This window comes from Myotis lucifugus, unplaced genomic scaffold, assembly GCF_000147115.1.
Source record: "Myotis lucifugus unplaced genomic scaffold, Myoluc2.0 scaffold_3, whole genome shotgun sequence".
In the NCBI taxonomy this organism is placed as follows: Eukaryota; Metazoa; Chordata; class Mammalia; order Chiroptera; family Vespertilionidae; genus Myotis; species Myotis lucifugus.
In genome coordinates, this window is record NW_005871051.1 from 22,641,478 (window position 1) to 22,657,591 (window position 16,114).

At 38.7% G+C, this 16,114-nt stretch overlaps 1 protein-coding gene across 1 annotated transcript in view; it reads right to left on the bottom strand.

Annotated features, from left to right (window-relative positions):
- The window catches only part of DOCK10 (dedicator of cytokinesis 10), a 162,517-nt gene that overhangs the window by 51,659 nt on the left and 94,744 nt on the right, over positions 1-16,114 (bottom strand). The window contains exons 15-23 of the mRNA XM_006082773.3: positions 12,880-13,002; positions 10,702-10,781; positions 8,023-8,210; positions 7,476-7,541; positions 5,719-5,811; positions 3,596-3,719; positions 3,281-3,402; positions 2,829-2,915; positions 912-1,004 (exon numbers count right to left, since the gene is read on the bottom strand). Of these exons, the coding sequence (XP_006082835.1) occupies positions 912-1,004; positions 2,829-2,915; positions 3,281-3,402; positions 3,596-3,719; positions 5,719-5,811; positions 7,476-7,541; positions 8,023-8,210; positions 10,702-10,781; positions 12,880-13,002 (976 nt within the window). The remainder of the gene's footprint in view (positions 1-911; positions 1,005-2,828; positions 2,916-3,280; positions 3,403-3,595; positions 3,720-5,718; positions 5,812-7,475; positions 7,542-8,022; positions 8,211-10,701; positions 10,782-12,879; positions 13,003-16,114) is intronic.

A 16,114-nucleotide genomic window follows, 5' to 3' on the forward strand; every position in this document is an offset into this window, starting at 1 on the left:
GGGCGATCAGGGGTTGGGGAGATCCCCCCTGTCACACACAGAGCCGCAGGCAATCAGGGATGGGGAGCTCCCCCTATCAGGCACAGAGCAGGGATGATCAGGGGGTTTGGGCGCTGCCCCCTGTCACGCTGATCCCGGTGCCGGGAGCCTCACTGCTCTGCTGATCCCGGTGCCGGGAGGCATATTACCCTTTTACTATATAGGATAGAGGCCTGGTGCATGGGTACGGGCTGGCTGGTTTGCCCTGAAGGGTGTCCTGGATCAGGGTGGGGGTCCCCACTGGGGTGCCTGGCCAGTCTGGTTGAGGGGCTGAGGGCTGTTTTCCGGAAGCGGGTGACTGAAGCTCCCAACCGCTCCTTTTCTTCTTTTTTTTTTTTTATTCTGGGCCAGCTTTAGCTCTGAGGCCTCGCTGCTGAAAACATCGATACAATGTTGCGGTCCGGCTGGCTGAAGCCCGGCTGAATGAAAGCCGGTTTCTGGGGTTTTGTTTAGCTTCTTATTTGCAACATAGTACATAGTTGCTTAGAGTTGCAGCTGAGAGGCCGGCAGCGGCAGGTGGGGAACGTTGGAGTCCGCAGTCACTGGAGCAAGCAAGCCTCACTGATCGCTTCAGTGCATGGCTGCCAGCCGCCATCTTGGCTGACAGTTAATTTGCATAAGGATATGCTGATTAGCCAATGGGAAGGGTAGCGGTCGTACGCTAATTACCATGTTTCTCTTTTATTAGTGTAGATGGACAGAAACTATTAAGGAATTGTGAAATGAAATAATTGACTCTCTTCATTGATAAGGCATTTAAAAATCTTCAATGATAATTACCTCCTACTTTATGAGTCAATGAAAATTACAAAGGTCCCTTTAGCCCATTTCTCCCCCAAACACCACTGAAATGATTTGCAATGTCACATTACCTTACAAGAGCGGACAAAATTTGAGGTAGGTGACTGAGACATATCTTTCTCCCTTTTTTGGCACTCTCGGAAAAATGCATTCACATATGGATCCTGAAACAGCAAAAATAAAAGTGTTTATTTCTGAGGACATGTAAACTGTGTAACAATCACGGTGATGGCAGGCAGCCTTTCTGTAGGATTGATGCCTCCATGTGCAAGTGCTTTATGAAAGCGTCAATGACAGCTTTCATTTTCGCTTCTCACCGAGGGCTAGAGTTGAAATAAACTACGAAGCCAACTCTCTTCCCTATTTCATGCTCATAGACTTCTTTTCCTTCTCGGCTATATGGTAATGGCTGGAGAATTACTTTCCTTGGCTTTCTTCCTTTTTGTTTTTTAAATTGCCTTCTTTCATATTCTTGCTCCCGTTTCTTCCACAGACTTCTATCAATTTTTCTTACATATTCCTTAACACACACAAGGAATGCATAGGGATCTTTTCAGACTTAACTGCCAGAGCTAATAAAAAACTAGGAAGTTCACATAACATCATGATATAACATGACTCTTACCCTTTGTGTTCCCCCAAATCCATAGGTTGTTGTCCTAACTCTCAGCACCACAGGCTATGACTGTGTTTGGAGGTAATTAAGTTAAAGTGAGGCAGTTAGAGTGGCCCTAGTCTAATATAACTGATGTCCTTATAAAAGCATAAGTTTGGACACCAGACATGTGCACACACAGAGGAACAACTACGTGGGGACACAGCGAGAAGGCCAAGGAGAGGGGCCTCAGAAGGAACCAACTCTGCTGATGCCTTGATCTCGGACTTCCAGCTTCCAGAACTGTGAGAAATAAATGTCTGTTGTTTAAGCTACCCCGTCTGTGGTATTTTGTTATGCCAGCCCCTGCATATTGATACACCCTTTAATGGTATTTACTAAAGAGAGTGGCATTTTGGAAATTCTCTAAATTCTGTGCTGAGGGGTCAGATACACTCTCTGGGTCTTTCTCTGGTATTTGTCAATTCTAGAAGGCCATCTGTGGTTTGGGAAAGACCATTACATTTGGCTTGAGGCACCTGAGATTACTGAGAGAAGTTTTGATCCTATCTATGTGTGGTCCTAATTTATTTCTTTTTTCTTAGCAACCATGTATGTACTAAATTTAAAGCAGCATGAAACAAAAATCAAAAAGCAGATATACAGAGACTTTAAGGAAAGAGAAAAACGTGTTCTAGGTACTTGTGATAATTTGCTTTGCAGTTTATAATTGGTGCCAGGAATATGCTCACATTGGGGTAAAATATGCCTCACAATGGGAGGGGTGCGTTGTGGTAATGTGACAATGATCATAATTATATTTGTATCACATTTTGCAGTTCATGAAATGCTTTCACATGTAATTTCTCACTTTAATCATCACCACACCCTTGGGTAGAGAGACTTCATTGTTATCCTTTTCCTGATGAGGAAACAGGGAATGCTGGGTGAAGTGACTTGCCCAGGGTTACTGAGCCAGAAGTTGGCCAAGGCAGTTATCAGAGGCCGTTCTGCTGACCTCATGGCCTTCCCATTAGGAAAGCTTTGGCTGGGCATTGGGAGTTACAGTTAGTTTTCAGGTAAAGATCCAAAGTCTTTATTTTTAACATTTCACATTTTTAACACTTGGGTGTTATCAGTGGAAGCAAACCATCTTCCAAGGAAGGTGTCATCCTGACAAATACACTCTGGTACTTTGGTGCCTGGACTTCTATGGATTAGGACGTTCTATTTCCCCTGGGAGAGGCATATAATTATGCCACAAACATTCTTCCTTTTCAATCACCTGTCTTCTGACACCCTGTAAATGGTGAGTCTCCTCCTTTAAATATAGGAGGCACCTTATGATTCTATCTGTTGGACAAGATACTGACATTTCAGACACCATTCTCACCTGAGTATTCACTGTTGAGACAACAAATGTCGAGACTTTGAAAAGTGGTTTCCCACCATCAACCCATTTCATGTCACTCCCGCCCTGCTGCAAAAAAGAGTTTGTTACTGTCACTGTGGCAATTTGAGAGAAAGCAGATAAATAGGTTATTTAGTGTATGTTCATTTGCCATCCTGATCCATTAATCTATATATAGAGAAACTAAAAGATGCAAATGCACCTGGCAATATTGGTGAATGAGAACAGTGTGGTATCAAGGGATCATTGCTAATAGGTTATTTCTATTGGCCATAAAGTAAACAAGATATTTGAAATATCGTAGGTGCACTTGATTCATAATTATAATGGTTGTATAACTAGATGGTTGGGTTAATTTAAATAGCAGAAAGAAGATAACCTCATGCCATTTAGCTCATGTATTTCTTTCTCTTAAATTATACATCATTCAATACCTTTCCACTTGCAGAATCTTGAAAGCGTAAATAATTAGGAGGCAGGCTTGTAGCTATTGGGATATTGTACTCTTGAGAAGCTATCTGATCATGTTTCATCAGAGGAAGCCACGCATATCCAACTGTGCAGAGGAACAACAAAGAGTAAACTTTTGAGTACAAGCCTCCATGGGGAAGGGGAACAATACAGTTATTTATTATTTATGATTATAAAACTTCCCTAAAAATGGAATAAATCAGAGCTTTTAAAATACTCTCCAATTCAAGTCCAACAAATGAGATGTAAAGCTATCTCAGATTGCTTCCTGTCAGTACCTGATGTTTCCAGAGCCTCCTTCTTTTTGGCATTTGCTTTTGCATTTATGTCACAAGTGACATGATAAAAAGAAAACAGAATATGGTGTTTCTCATGGAGTTGTGTTGGCAGCTCAATTTTCACCTGAAACGAAAGAGATAATAGTTGGACCGAGATTAAAATAATTTGCCAGGCGTCAGAGCAAGACAAAATTCTTTAAAGAATCTTTTCACTGAAATCTAGGTCTATGTTTAATTGTTAGTGTCAGAAGTACTGATTTAACTCTCACTCAATACCCATCCTGCTGGCAGTAATGTATTAAGATGTTAACATTTTCACGTCTCTATTGTGGTCGATTGTGATAATTTAGAATACCTAGTATGTCTCATTAGGTAATTCATGCTGTTATAATATGGATTAAACGCACACACATGGACATAACTGTAGAAAGTAAACAAGGCACAGCCTGAGGATCTATTGGGAAGGGACACAAAATGAGAGAAGAGGAATTCTTTGTCTCCCAACAGGTGTGCATGGAACAAGTTGTATGAGCATCTCTTGGGAGCTCATTAGACATACAGTCTTAGACCCTACCCCAGACCTATGGAATTAGAATCTGAATTTTTATAAGATACCCAGGCAATTACAGGCACATTGCTGAGAAACATGGTAGTAATACATGATGTAACTTAAGTATGAAGTTTCTTCCTTTTAGACAATAACAAAAATATATGTAGTACAGTGTATAAAAATATAGATTGTGATAACTAAGTAATAAACCATTTTACGAAGAGGTCACACTATAGTTATAATGCTTCTGGATAAACATAAAACAAAGTTGATGTAGGTTAAGAATATTCTTAATGAGAAGCAAACTCCATATTCCTGGAAAGACGTATTTTGAAACCCTCTACATTTTATAGAGCTTTGCAGTTTCCAAACATCTGTCAAATACATTTCCATTTAACTGCCACCCCCCCAATAGCCTTGTGAGTGGGATGACAGAGGGTAAACGAAGATGAGATATATTTGCAGGCTTGGAGTCACTGAGATTATGGCCTTGTTAGTAATGTGATCTTCCAGGGAAAGGATCCCCGTCTTCTGATCACCACTTCACACTGGAATCTCAGGATCCCACTCAGGCAAGTTGCATCCATTCCTTATCAGCAACTAAGTAGTTTCCAGAATAGTAAAATCAAGCAATAATGTGATAGAGAGACATGCAAATTATCTACCAGCTTATTTATTAGTCTATCTATCTATCTATCTATCTATCTATCTATCTATCTATCTATCATCTATCTATCTATCTTCTATCTATCTCTCTAATTTATTTCCACATTATTCAGGAAAAATTTAATACCCTGCTTATCAAAGTGTTGTCCCTGGAACTAACAAACTAACAGTGGCATCAGTGTCACCTGGAAACTTGTTAGAAATGCAAATTCTCAGGCCCCATTCCAGACATACGGAATCCAAAAATCTGGGGAGGCTTCCAATCTTCTGCATTTTAACAAACTTCCAGGTGATTCTGAAGCATGATAAAGTTTACGAAGTCCTGAATGGTAATGGTTTGCAAGCTTAAATATTCTTTATATACCAGCATGCTAACCTGGTTTTTAAAAAGCCAATATACAGTTCAAATTTTCCATGATTAACAATGTAATATAATGAATTTTTCTCTTTTCACACAGGTAATAAGAGAGTCTTGAGAGTTGGCCAGGGCAGGGTTTATTCCATGTCATGTTTAGAGATGAGGGGGGTCCAGGTCACTCAAGTTCACTCAGATTATAAGCAATAGTGTGGGCTCATAGTGTATGTATTCATTTGTTCTTTTCATTATGATATAGAATTCATTGGTAAAAGCTATCTAATACAAACGTTATTATATTGACCAGAGAAATAAGAGTAAAACATCACATTTTTAAAAGACAATTCTGGACTGAACTAATGGAATTTGCAACATACGTTTGGAGCATCTGTCAATTAACATAATTTCTAAATCTTGGTTAAGTAATACAGCTGCCGAGGCAGGTCTTCAGTCTGTGGTGCGGGCTAGACTGAGTGTTTATATTGTGTGTTATCTGGCCCGCTCACCCATCGTTTCAGGAGCTGCTGGGGGCAGTGGAGGCCTGGCCCTTACCTCGTCTGAGAAATCCGGATTCTGGGAATGGTGCAGAACTGCTGTGTAGGCGGCTGAGGTGAAGAGGGGCCCTCCAGGTTTTCCATAAATACACTGTTTAAAAAGTTATGAGTTGAATAATTATGAGCATCTGAAATTGACCCTGAGCACAATAAAGGCCACAACTCTTCAGTTACAAATCCTGGGACCAAGATAAATTTTGTGATAACTTGCTGGCCTAGGTGACATCTAAGTGACCTTGAACTCCTTTGACCTGCTGCCCTGAATTTATTATACAATGGGTTGCTGCTAAAGAAAAATGTGAAGGCTTTAATTGATGGTGTAGGTATCTCATTGACACTGAACACCCAAATCAGCCCATTACCTAACTTTGATAACTAGGATATGAGATCGCATTTGTCCCATTCTGATTCCTATGGGAGTATCCAGCGCAGACCTAGAGTTTGAGGCAATCAGCTGGGTGACCACAGGAGTGGTTGGACCCTAGCCCTTGACATGCCAGCCCCCAACCAAGAATGCTGAGCAGGAAGGACAGAGCTGGCTCCCGGCTCCGCCATATGAAACTACCATTCGATCCCAGCCCCTAATCAGGCCAGGGGAGGTGACAGGACACTTCCTACTCATGCAGCTTAAAGGCTCCCTTTGCCCAAGGCTCAGGATGCTTCTTCTGACGTCTGAGGTATCTGTGCGATGCTTTAGAATGCAGTGAAACAGGGCCCCCACCCCTGCTACTACCCTTCTTTCCTGGAATTTTCCGCATGAACGCTGATCTAACAGCCTGGCGTGTCTGCCATCTGGTCACTGCCTTTGTTTGCTTGGTTACTCCATTTCACTTCCTTTTTTCTCTCCTGCTGCTAATGTGTTGTGGAACTTGGAACCTGTGGATGTGGAGAGCAGCTCGAGACTATTTTAAAGAAGTCTCTCTGTACCATGACTCATTCAATCCCTCAAACTGGTTATTGTTCTTCTGACCTTCTTAACGCAGAGAACTCAATTGGTACCTAACAGAGGGCTTTCAGAGGCGATCTCAGACGACTGTGGGGTTCGTTAGCAACTGGTTTTGTCCTTTCTCTGACTCACTGCAACTGGGAAGATGTGGCCACCAGCCAACTAGAAACTATTTTCCTGCCTATTTTTATAGGTTATTTTATGTTTGAAGCCCCTAAAATAAAAACAGTTGATATCAAATATGAACTCTGAAAAATGCCACCCAGTGGCAGCTTTATAGGTTAAAACAGTACAATTCATATAAACCTCATAGTTTTATTGTTCTTATAAAACCACGTGACCAACAAGTGGGACCATTGAAGTCCTAGAGCCATTTCCCAGCTCCTCTGGCCTCACGCACCTTCCATAAATGTGAGCATCCCATGGGCCCAGTGCATTAGCTAGTAGGTCAGTATGCAGCAACCCCTCTGCACAGGCCACACGCAGGCCAGCTGGGAGGTGGCATTTAAATCAAGCATGCCAAATCCAGAGGCAGGCTACTCTCTGAAAATTGCAGTCTTCCAGGGGGAACCTTTGTGTTTATTTCACACTAGAATGGTTTCCCTTTTTCTCCATCATGAAAAGCTAAGCAGAGCCACAGCCTGGCATTAGCTCTAGTTAATGATGGCTATTCAATCAGGTACATTTAGGACAAATGCGTTGTGTTGCTCCTCTTTCAACCACACTCGAATAAAAAGCCCCCCCGGTGGCAGAGAGAACCGTGTGCCTGCCCACCCTTTAATGTTGCGTCCCCCGTGGACTTGGCCTACCTTCACGGGCTTGGCACCTTCTTCATCTGAATTTTTGAATTCAATGCACACGGTTATATTTCGTGCCTGAAATTACAGCGAGGGAAATGGAAATTATAATGGCCTATAATATAACACCAAAAAAAACAATCCAAGTGCCTAAAATAAGTAGCTTCAAATTAAATGCAAAATATGTACAGTACTCAATACTTTCTTGTGACATCCATAGTGCTCAGAAATAGCAGAAGGATTTGGAGAGAAGAAAAAAACTCATGTCCAAAAGGGACAGGCATGATATGGCAGAGTATCTTAAGAAACGGAAAAAAGTCTAGGACAACATTATTTAGGGCTAATTTAGAAAGGTTATTAATGTGTCACACAACTGTGTATCCTTAAGCACTTTTAACAGGAAAGTCATCATTGCCCCCTTATTAAGCATTTTCTTCAAATCATTTTCTTTTCCAAAGTGATGAACTATGGTAATTTGTATTTGAACTTTCAGGAGACCATCTTAATGTGGTCTAAACAGAGTGAAGACAGAGGATGATACTTCAGAAACATACCCTACCTTGTTGAAACATTTCTGGCTGTCATACTTGAGGTGCTTAGGATAAATATACATTTGATTTTTGTATACTCTATAAGGACGGCAATACTTTGTTGAGTCGTAAACAAACTCTTCCACCTCCACTGTGGGTTCTGGTTGAGCCATCACATTGAAAGGCTTGACAGGGATAAAGGACGATGTTACACAGTCTTTAAAAATCAGAAAATAAGAGTTTGTCATTTAATATGATTTTTTAAGTGAATAACACTTAACATATTTTAAAATTAATCTACTCAAAATAGAAACTCCATTCTTTTATGACAATATGTTAAATTATGCTAGCATGAAAAATTTGTAGGAATTAGGCATGCTAGACAATCAAACTATATATTTAATACAATTGATGTTGTAAAAACTGGTAAATCTGTCAGATAGGTTTATAATTATTTTTGTATTGAACTTGATATAAAAAGTAAAATTTGGCTACTGATCTTTTGAGCACACTCACCAGGTATTAGGGATTCACCCATTGCCCTATAGTGGGTGTCTATTACTAATAGTATCAAGTGGATTAATAGTATTTTTCCCCCTACAGGGTGATTTCACAACATAGACCTGACCTGAAACCCCTCTGCAATATTAGCTATAATTTATTGTATTTTTCTCTTGTTTTTATAATCTTTTAAAAATCTAACCTTGTAAGTACAGTCTAAAAAGAAGACCATGAGGAATTTATAAATCAAAATTTCTCTGATAAAATAGTTTGGAGGCTGAAGTTGTGGTATTGAAAAATAGCAAGGCCTTCTACCTTCCTTTATCCCATCTGGAATCTTCCTGTGTTCAAAAAAGCAAAATTATTAGCTAAATATGCTGGGGAATCAAATTACAGGTCTTTTAAAAAAATAAATTATAAAATTTCTATAATTTATTTGAGTTTCTCTACTGTCCCACAGTCCTGACAAAGAGAATATTTTAGCTCTCTCTTTTGTTACTTTTCTTTCCCATAGGTAATAAAAGGCGCATCCTTCACATCAGAGAGAGGAAATGACTTAGTTTGTCCTCTTCTTTTTCATACCAATCAATATAAAAGTGATTTGGAACATGGCGTAAGTTAGAATTCTCATTTTATTTCATAATAAGATGTTTTGTGGAAAAATTATAAAAATAAAAAACTTCACAATGCTAATGGTGCTTCAGCCATCCTGTGGCACCCATCCCATCCTGCTTGTAGTTAATTTTAGGGTGTCTGGATTCATTCTTTGCATCACTGAGAAAGTCACTAACAGGCATAATCAGAAATAACTAAATAAAATAAGCTGATCTCACCACTTAAGAAATAAATTTTGAAACTCTTATTTATATGTTTCCTTCCTTCCTTCCTTCCTTCCTTCCTTCCTTCCTTCCTTCCTTCCTTCCTTCCTTCCTTCCTCCCTCCCTCCCTCCCTCCCTCCCTCCCTCCCTCCCTTCCTTCTAATTCTCACCTGAGGATATTTTTTATTCCATTAATTTTTAGGGAGAGTGGAAGGAAGAGGGAAGACAGAAACACAATGTGAGAGAGACACATCGATTGGTTGCCTCCCACATGCCCTTGACCAGGGCCAGTAGCCTGCAAGGTACATACGTGCCCTTGACCAGAATTGAGCCTGGGACCCTCCAGTCTGCAGGCCAATGCTCTATCCATTGAGCCAAACTGGCTAGGGCTATTTTTAAGTTAATTCTTTACTATACACTTCTGAAATTCAAATTTTCATTTCACTGACATAAATAGAACTTTGACCATATTCTGAAAAAGATGAATGCTTTCCTCTGTGTAATTACAGTCTGCAGTGGTCCTCAACCTGTGGGTTGCGACCCCTTTGGGGGTCGAACGACCCTTTCACAGGGGTCGCCTAAGACCATTGGAAAACACATATATAATTACATATTGTTTTTGTGATTAATCACTATGCTTTAATTATGTTCAATCATGAAGAACTGTATTAAAGGGTCGCGGCATTAGGAAGGTTGAGAACCACTGTTAGCTCTAATCACTGTATGACCACTGGGGGGCTCTGCATGGTGCTCAGAATAACTGACAGCACAGGACAGCAGAACCAGCCCTGTATTTTGAGTCTGAGGAACTAGATAGAATGAATATAGATTCTCTCATTATGGGTTATTAGTTTATCATTCTATCTGAATCTGACTTTCTGCATTTGCAACCCTTTAGGGGTTTGAGGATTAAATTATATAATTTAATACCTTGCTCTGTGCATGATGCACACCAGATAAGTATCAAGTTACCCTGAATATAGTTACTGTCCTACTATACTTATCTTCTTTTTTAAAAAAAAATATATTTTATTGATTTTTTTAAAGAGAGGAAGGGAAAGGGATAGAGAGCTAGAAACATCGATGAGAGAGAAACATCGATTCAGCTGCAACCAAGGTACATGCCCTTGACCGGAATCGAACCTGGGACCCTTCAGTTCGCAAGCCAACGCTCTATCCACTGATCCAAACTGGTTAGGGCTATACTTATCTTCTTAATAAAGAAATAAGAAGCCCTAAATTTCTGTAAGGTAATAAATTCCATTTATCTCAAACTTTGAGAAAAAACCCTCACCAAACAAATCTTTGTAACCAACCACCTAACCAACTAACCAAAATAACACTAAATATTAAAAACTCTACAAGCAAACTAGGACATCATCATCATACTTGGATGCTCCAAAGGAATGTTGTCAACAGCAATATCCAGGCTTCCAGGAATGGTCTGCATTTTGCTTATTCTGTCAGCCCTGTGAAAGCATATAAGCACACACACACACACACACATACACTGAATTATTCTAGTTGTCAAGAAAAGAACAGTCAACTGTAATCCTGAGCCTTGATTAAGGGTAAACAGTAGGGCCCCATCCAATCTTGTGAATGACTTTATGTAGCTGGTTTGATTTTGAAAACTAAATTTTATGTGATATTGCCATTACAAATAAAAACCAGGGAGGGGTCAAGTTACAGATATCCTAAATTGTTTTAAATTTATTTGCACCTACTTCTGATAACATTTACATAAATGACTAAACAAGTATAATAGTAAATACAGTTTTCTGTACCAAAAAGTACTAGTATTTGAACTGGTTTCAGTAATCCATTTTCATAAGGAATCTTAAGAAGCCTTGAGAGCAGCACTGGCCTTTGTTACAATCTGCTTTTCTCCTCTTCATCAACAGTCAAGAAGGACAAAGAGCCTTTCCCTGATCTTGGTTCTTCTGCCTTCTCCCACCCTGTAAATGCATGCAGACACTCCCTTCCTGCCTATCCCTGCTCTCCATTCACTCTGAGTCTTGGTTCCTGACTCTTGAGTCCTTGCATTTCTTTCCCTCTCTCTCTACTAAAACCTTCTCGCCCAACCTCCTTTAAAGTAAAGTGGAAGCCATAGTAGCCCGATAACAGCTTCAAGTGCTCTCTCCCTTTCAGGAAATTGACTTTGATAGGTGGAATAATTACAGTGGTAGGTCAGAGCCAGCTCTTCCCAGCTTGTGAGAGCTGATTGTTAAATTTTCAGTTATTTTGCCTGCCAATTGTTAAACACAACCGTTTTTAAAGATGAAATTATGTAAACTTACCATTAAACAAATTGTATTAAAGTCCAAGGTAATAAGTATATTCAAAATTCATCATTTACTAATTATTTTACTACAAGATAGATGATCCAGAATCTTGAGGTTATTTACGTGTATTGTATGGTGGAAAAGTTATTAATGGTGTGCACATTTCCTCCCAATTCTGTATTTGGTGAAGCCCCATGGGTAGCTTGAAATTAGCAATGGTAGGAGAATTTACACCATAGAAATTGGCTATCAGTACAAATCAGTTTTCCCCCACTAGAGTGTCAGTTGGTAAACATTTATCAGCACAATACTGAGAATAACTGCCATAGGTATGAGGTGTCTATGAAATAATTTAATGTTTCACCAGTATGGCATTGGGTATTCTAGATGCACTCTAGCTGCCACAGTGAAAACTTTCTTTGCTATATGCTGATAACATGATTTTTTTAGAGTAATGCCTTCTGTTTATACCAGATTACCCCCAAATCTTTTGACCATTCCTTCTCAGCATTTCAAATTTTCATGCTTTAGTACTCTGGCAAGAAAGTAAAGAGAAAAAAGCACTCCTGATTTCTACTTAGTAGCTGTGGGAAGGCCATGATAGGGGTTTTAATCAGGAAGTTTGATTAAGTCAAGGGGGGGGGTGTCTCCCAATGTAAGGAGTATCATCATAAATAAGTACTATTGGTCCAGGGCCTCCTCTAGGATGGCACTTTTGCATTTCTTGGCCCCTGTCTTAAGAAGCTGGCAGTTATCATTGCTAACCCTTGGGGTACTTACTCTTAGAATCCTGCCATGAGAAAACCATAGTAGCCTATGGAGAAGGTCCCATGATTAGGAGCCACAGTTTCCAGCCCACAGCTCCAGTGAGTACTCAGCCAATAGCAACTTGGCAGTTATTAAATGAGCCACTTTAATAGTAGATCCTCTAGCTTCAGTTGACCTCGCCCAGCTGCTGCCCCTCATCTACCTATGCTCAAATTATGGACCAGGAGTAAATAAGTGATGTTATTGTAAGTCACTAAGTTTTGGGGTGACTTGTTACACAGCAATAGATAACCGACATAGTTTAACGTTCCACACTCATTCCATATAATTCGGCCAATATAGCCTTGAGGGTGTCATTTGGGCATATGTGAAGTCATGGGCAAACCATCTGCTTTCTGGAGAAATTTGGACATTGAGAATAAGGTAATCAAGTATTGTTTATGCATAAATTACAAATCAATGGTGGCAATGATGTTGATTTATGTTAATTTCAAGAGTATAGCCCAAATCCTACCTTCTATAATCTGACACTAGTTTAAGTAGGTCCTCGGTTGAAATCTTGCTACTTTCTTGTCTATATAATGGTGAAAATCTTGAGTCTCTGTCCACATTTCCCTGGTTGTCCTTAAATACTGATCTGAAAAAAAAAGAATATTTATTTAGGTTGGTATTTGGATACTATTTACAGAGTTGTGTTTTTAGGTGATTAAAATAATTTAATTTCCCATTTATAATGAAAAAACTTCTATTATAAAAAATTTAGAGAATAAAAATACAAGAAAACTTCTCAGACAAAAGTTTCATTTAGATACTACATTTATATTTAACCTTTTATTTTTCAACTCAGTATCTAAAGTGACAGCACCCATATTACAACTACATTTATTTATGATTTAGTAACATTTCAAACCTAAGGAAGGTGAAAGGAAAGGAACATGTTATTCCTTCTTCATTATTTCCTGAGCAAGCCAGGGCCAAGTACCATTAGTTTTACAAGTATAAAAAAGGGATAAGAACCTGACCATGGGTACAAGGGCCCGATGCTTGAAACATTTTCATGGAGATAAATGTGCCCAAGTCCTACATTTTAGGACAGAGACAGATATAAAATGGAGAACATCTGAGTCAGAATTTTGTACTAACTAATGATACTACCATGAATCGAAGTCATTTATTTCCTTTCTTGATCCATTTCACTGGAACTACATAGATTTTAGTTAAAATATATAAACTGTTTTTGTCCAAACATAGTAATGTCAGGCAACACTTGCTGACAAACTAGTATACATAACACAGCTTACTTCAGTTTTTCTTCCTCATCATTCATCATACTCTGCCTACCAAAGAAAATTAGATGCATGTATAATTGATTTCTCTCTAATGTTGAAGACATGATAAATTTTTATTCCTCCTAGCTTAAAGATCTTGACTAGATGATTTTATTACTCTTTAAATTAGCCAAAGATTTCAGTGTTCAGGATGAAATGGTCATTTAAATGGATATCTGATCATAGAGCTTTAATGTCTAGTAATACAGAAAATGTGCCAGAAATTTACCAGAATAATATTTTAGATTCCTTCCATCTTTTTCCAATTTTTCTCTGTTAAGTACTAAGTGAGGGGGGGAAAGCTCTCCTATCAGATAACACTAATGAAGCAGAATAAAAATATTTAACTAGACAATTATTTTTATTAAATATAATATAGGGCTTTTATTCATGTGTGTGGCATGTTGAAACAAATATGGTATATTTCCCAACATGGGAGAAGACTAACTGAGCTTGGAAAGGAGTTTTTTTTTAATTAACCAGCCTCTGCAAATATATTGATAGACATGGGTTGTGTAACTCGTTTTTGCTATTATCCACAGTTCTGTCCTAGAAATAGCTCACTTACATTGGACACATTATAAAGAGAATGAGGAGCACAGAACCAGGAAATTATGCATAGTACCAAACACCCTGTCCTTGCTCGATAAATATTCTAACTGGCAACAGAACACAGACTGTCTCATTTACACAGATGGCTTCAGGGTGGCTGGGACACTGTGCCTACTAGTTCCAGTTGCCGCAGTTGAGCAATGATCAGTATATGTGAGAGTCTCAGAATCATGGCATTTGGGGTATGATGGAAGGAAATGCAATGTTTAGCCAAAAGAAAAAGAAGCTTAGGTGTCCCTTAGCGCTTCATTCATAGGTAGCATGAATGCCACAATGTACAGAAAGAATTGGGCATATTTTTTGTGGCTATAGAAAACAAAATATAGAAGCGATTGTCAAACAGTTTAAACATTTTTTAAACGACTTATCTAATCATCAGAGCTACAGAAAGATAGAAAGAACCACAGTGGGAGGCACTTGACTTTTTGTCACTGGAAGGATTCAAACAGAGATTGAATAACTATTTGTTGGGGATATTATTACATTGTGTACCTTCTCTCAGTTATAAATATAAGAACAATATTTTACTGTAGTCTCATTCAATTTTAAAGAAAATTCAGTGTTGTGCACTGGCCCATTTAGAACATTGCATGAAACAGAGTAAAGAAATAAAAAAGTCCTGGCAAGGATTTAGGGCACATATTATTCTAGGGTGATATGCACAGAGAGGGTTCCATTTAACAACATGATTTTCTCCTGAATCAATGAGTGTAAAACACCCTACCTACTGGAGGATAAATGTTTTTTTGCTGTAAAATGACACCACAGCTGGTGTCAAAGATAAGAACATGAATTTCAGATAAAATGTTCACAGCAATGAGCATCTGTGTCTTGTAGTGGGTCAGATGATTAGATCTGGGTAAAAATATGGTCATATGTTATACTGTTACTTCTATGTGATAGTTGATTAGTGACAGTTGATTTTAAGGGCCAAAGTGTTTTAGGATACAATCAAAGCTGTAATGTGAATCAATGTCAATCTAGAAATATAATAGAAGTAGCCAGAGAATTAGCAGTATCAGTAGGGTATTGAAATATGTCAGGAATTAGCTTATGTCAAAATCATATGAATAACAATGAGCGTTCAATGTTTATTGGAGGCAGTTTCCATATAATAAAGTTAAAATCTTCTTTAATTGTATCTGCTACTTATTTTTGTGGTTAGATAATACAAGTAGTATAACATAAAACCTTTAGAAATGTATGCTAACCATTTTTCTCAGTTGCTAGTAATGTCTATGGAAGTCTAAAACATATATTTATATACCGAAATTGGTGGTGTATACTGTTCCCTAACCTACAACCAAACCACTCATCAGGTATTCATGTAGCATGAGCTTGTGGTTTTGTTGGCTTTCCTGTCTTAGACATAATTACTTTAATAGTGGTAACATTGCCAGCCTTCCTAGAAACTTCATCTGTCTTTCTTCCAACATATTTTACTAGAAACTTGAAAGTTGGATTGGTACTTCTTCTTACTGCTCTGTGATGGGTAATTATTTTACTTATTTCTCACTGCCTCAAATTTACTAGAAAGGGAACTTGTTGTGGTGAGTGTGATTGCCATAGGAGAATTCATAATAATCACATGAGAATAATGACTTCTAATAATGGCTATCTTTTATTGGGTACACACCCATGCTCATTAATTCCTGCAAGAGTAAATTTGGTATTATCCTTCCTCTATTGTACATTTAAAAAATCTGAGGTAGCCCTGGCCACTGTGGCTCAGTTGGTTGAGCATTGTCTTATACACCAAGAGGTGGCGGGTTCAATTCCCTGTCAGAGCACATACACTGATGCAGATTG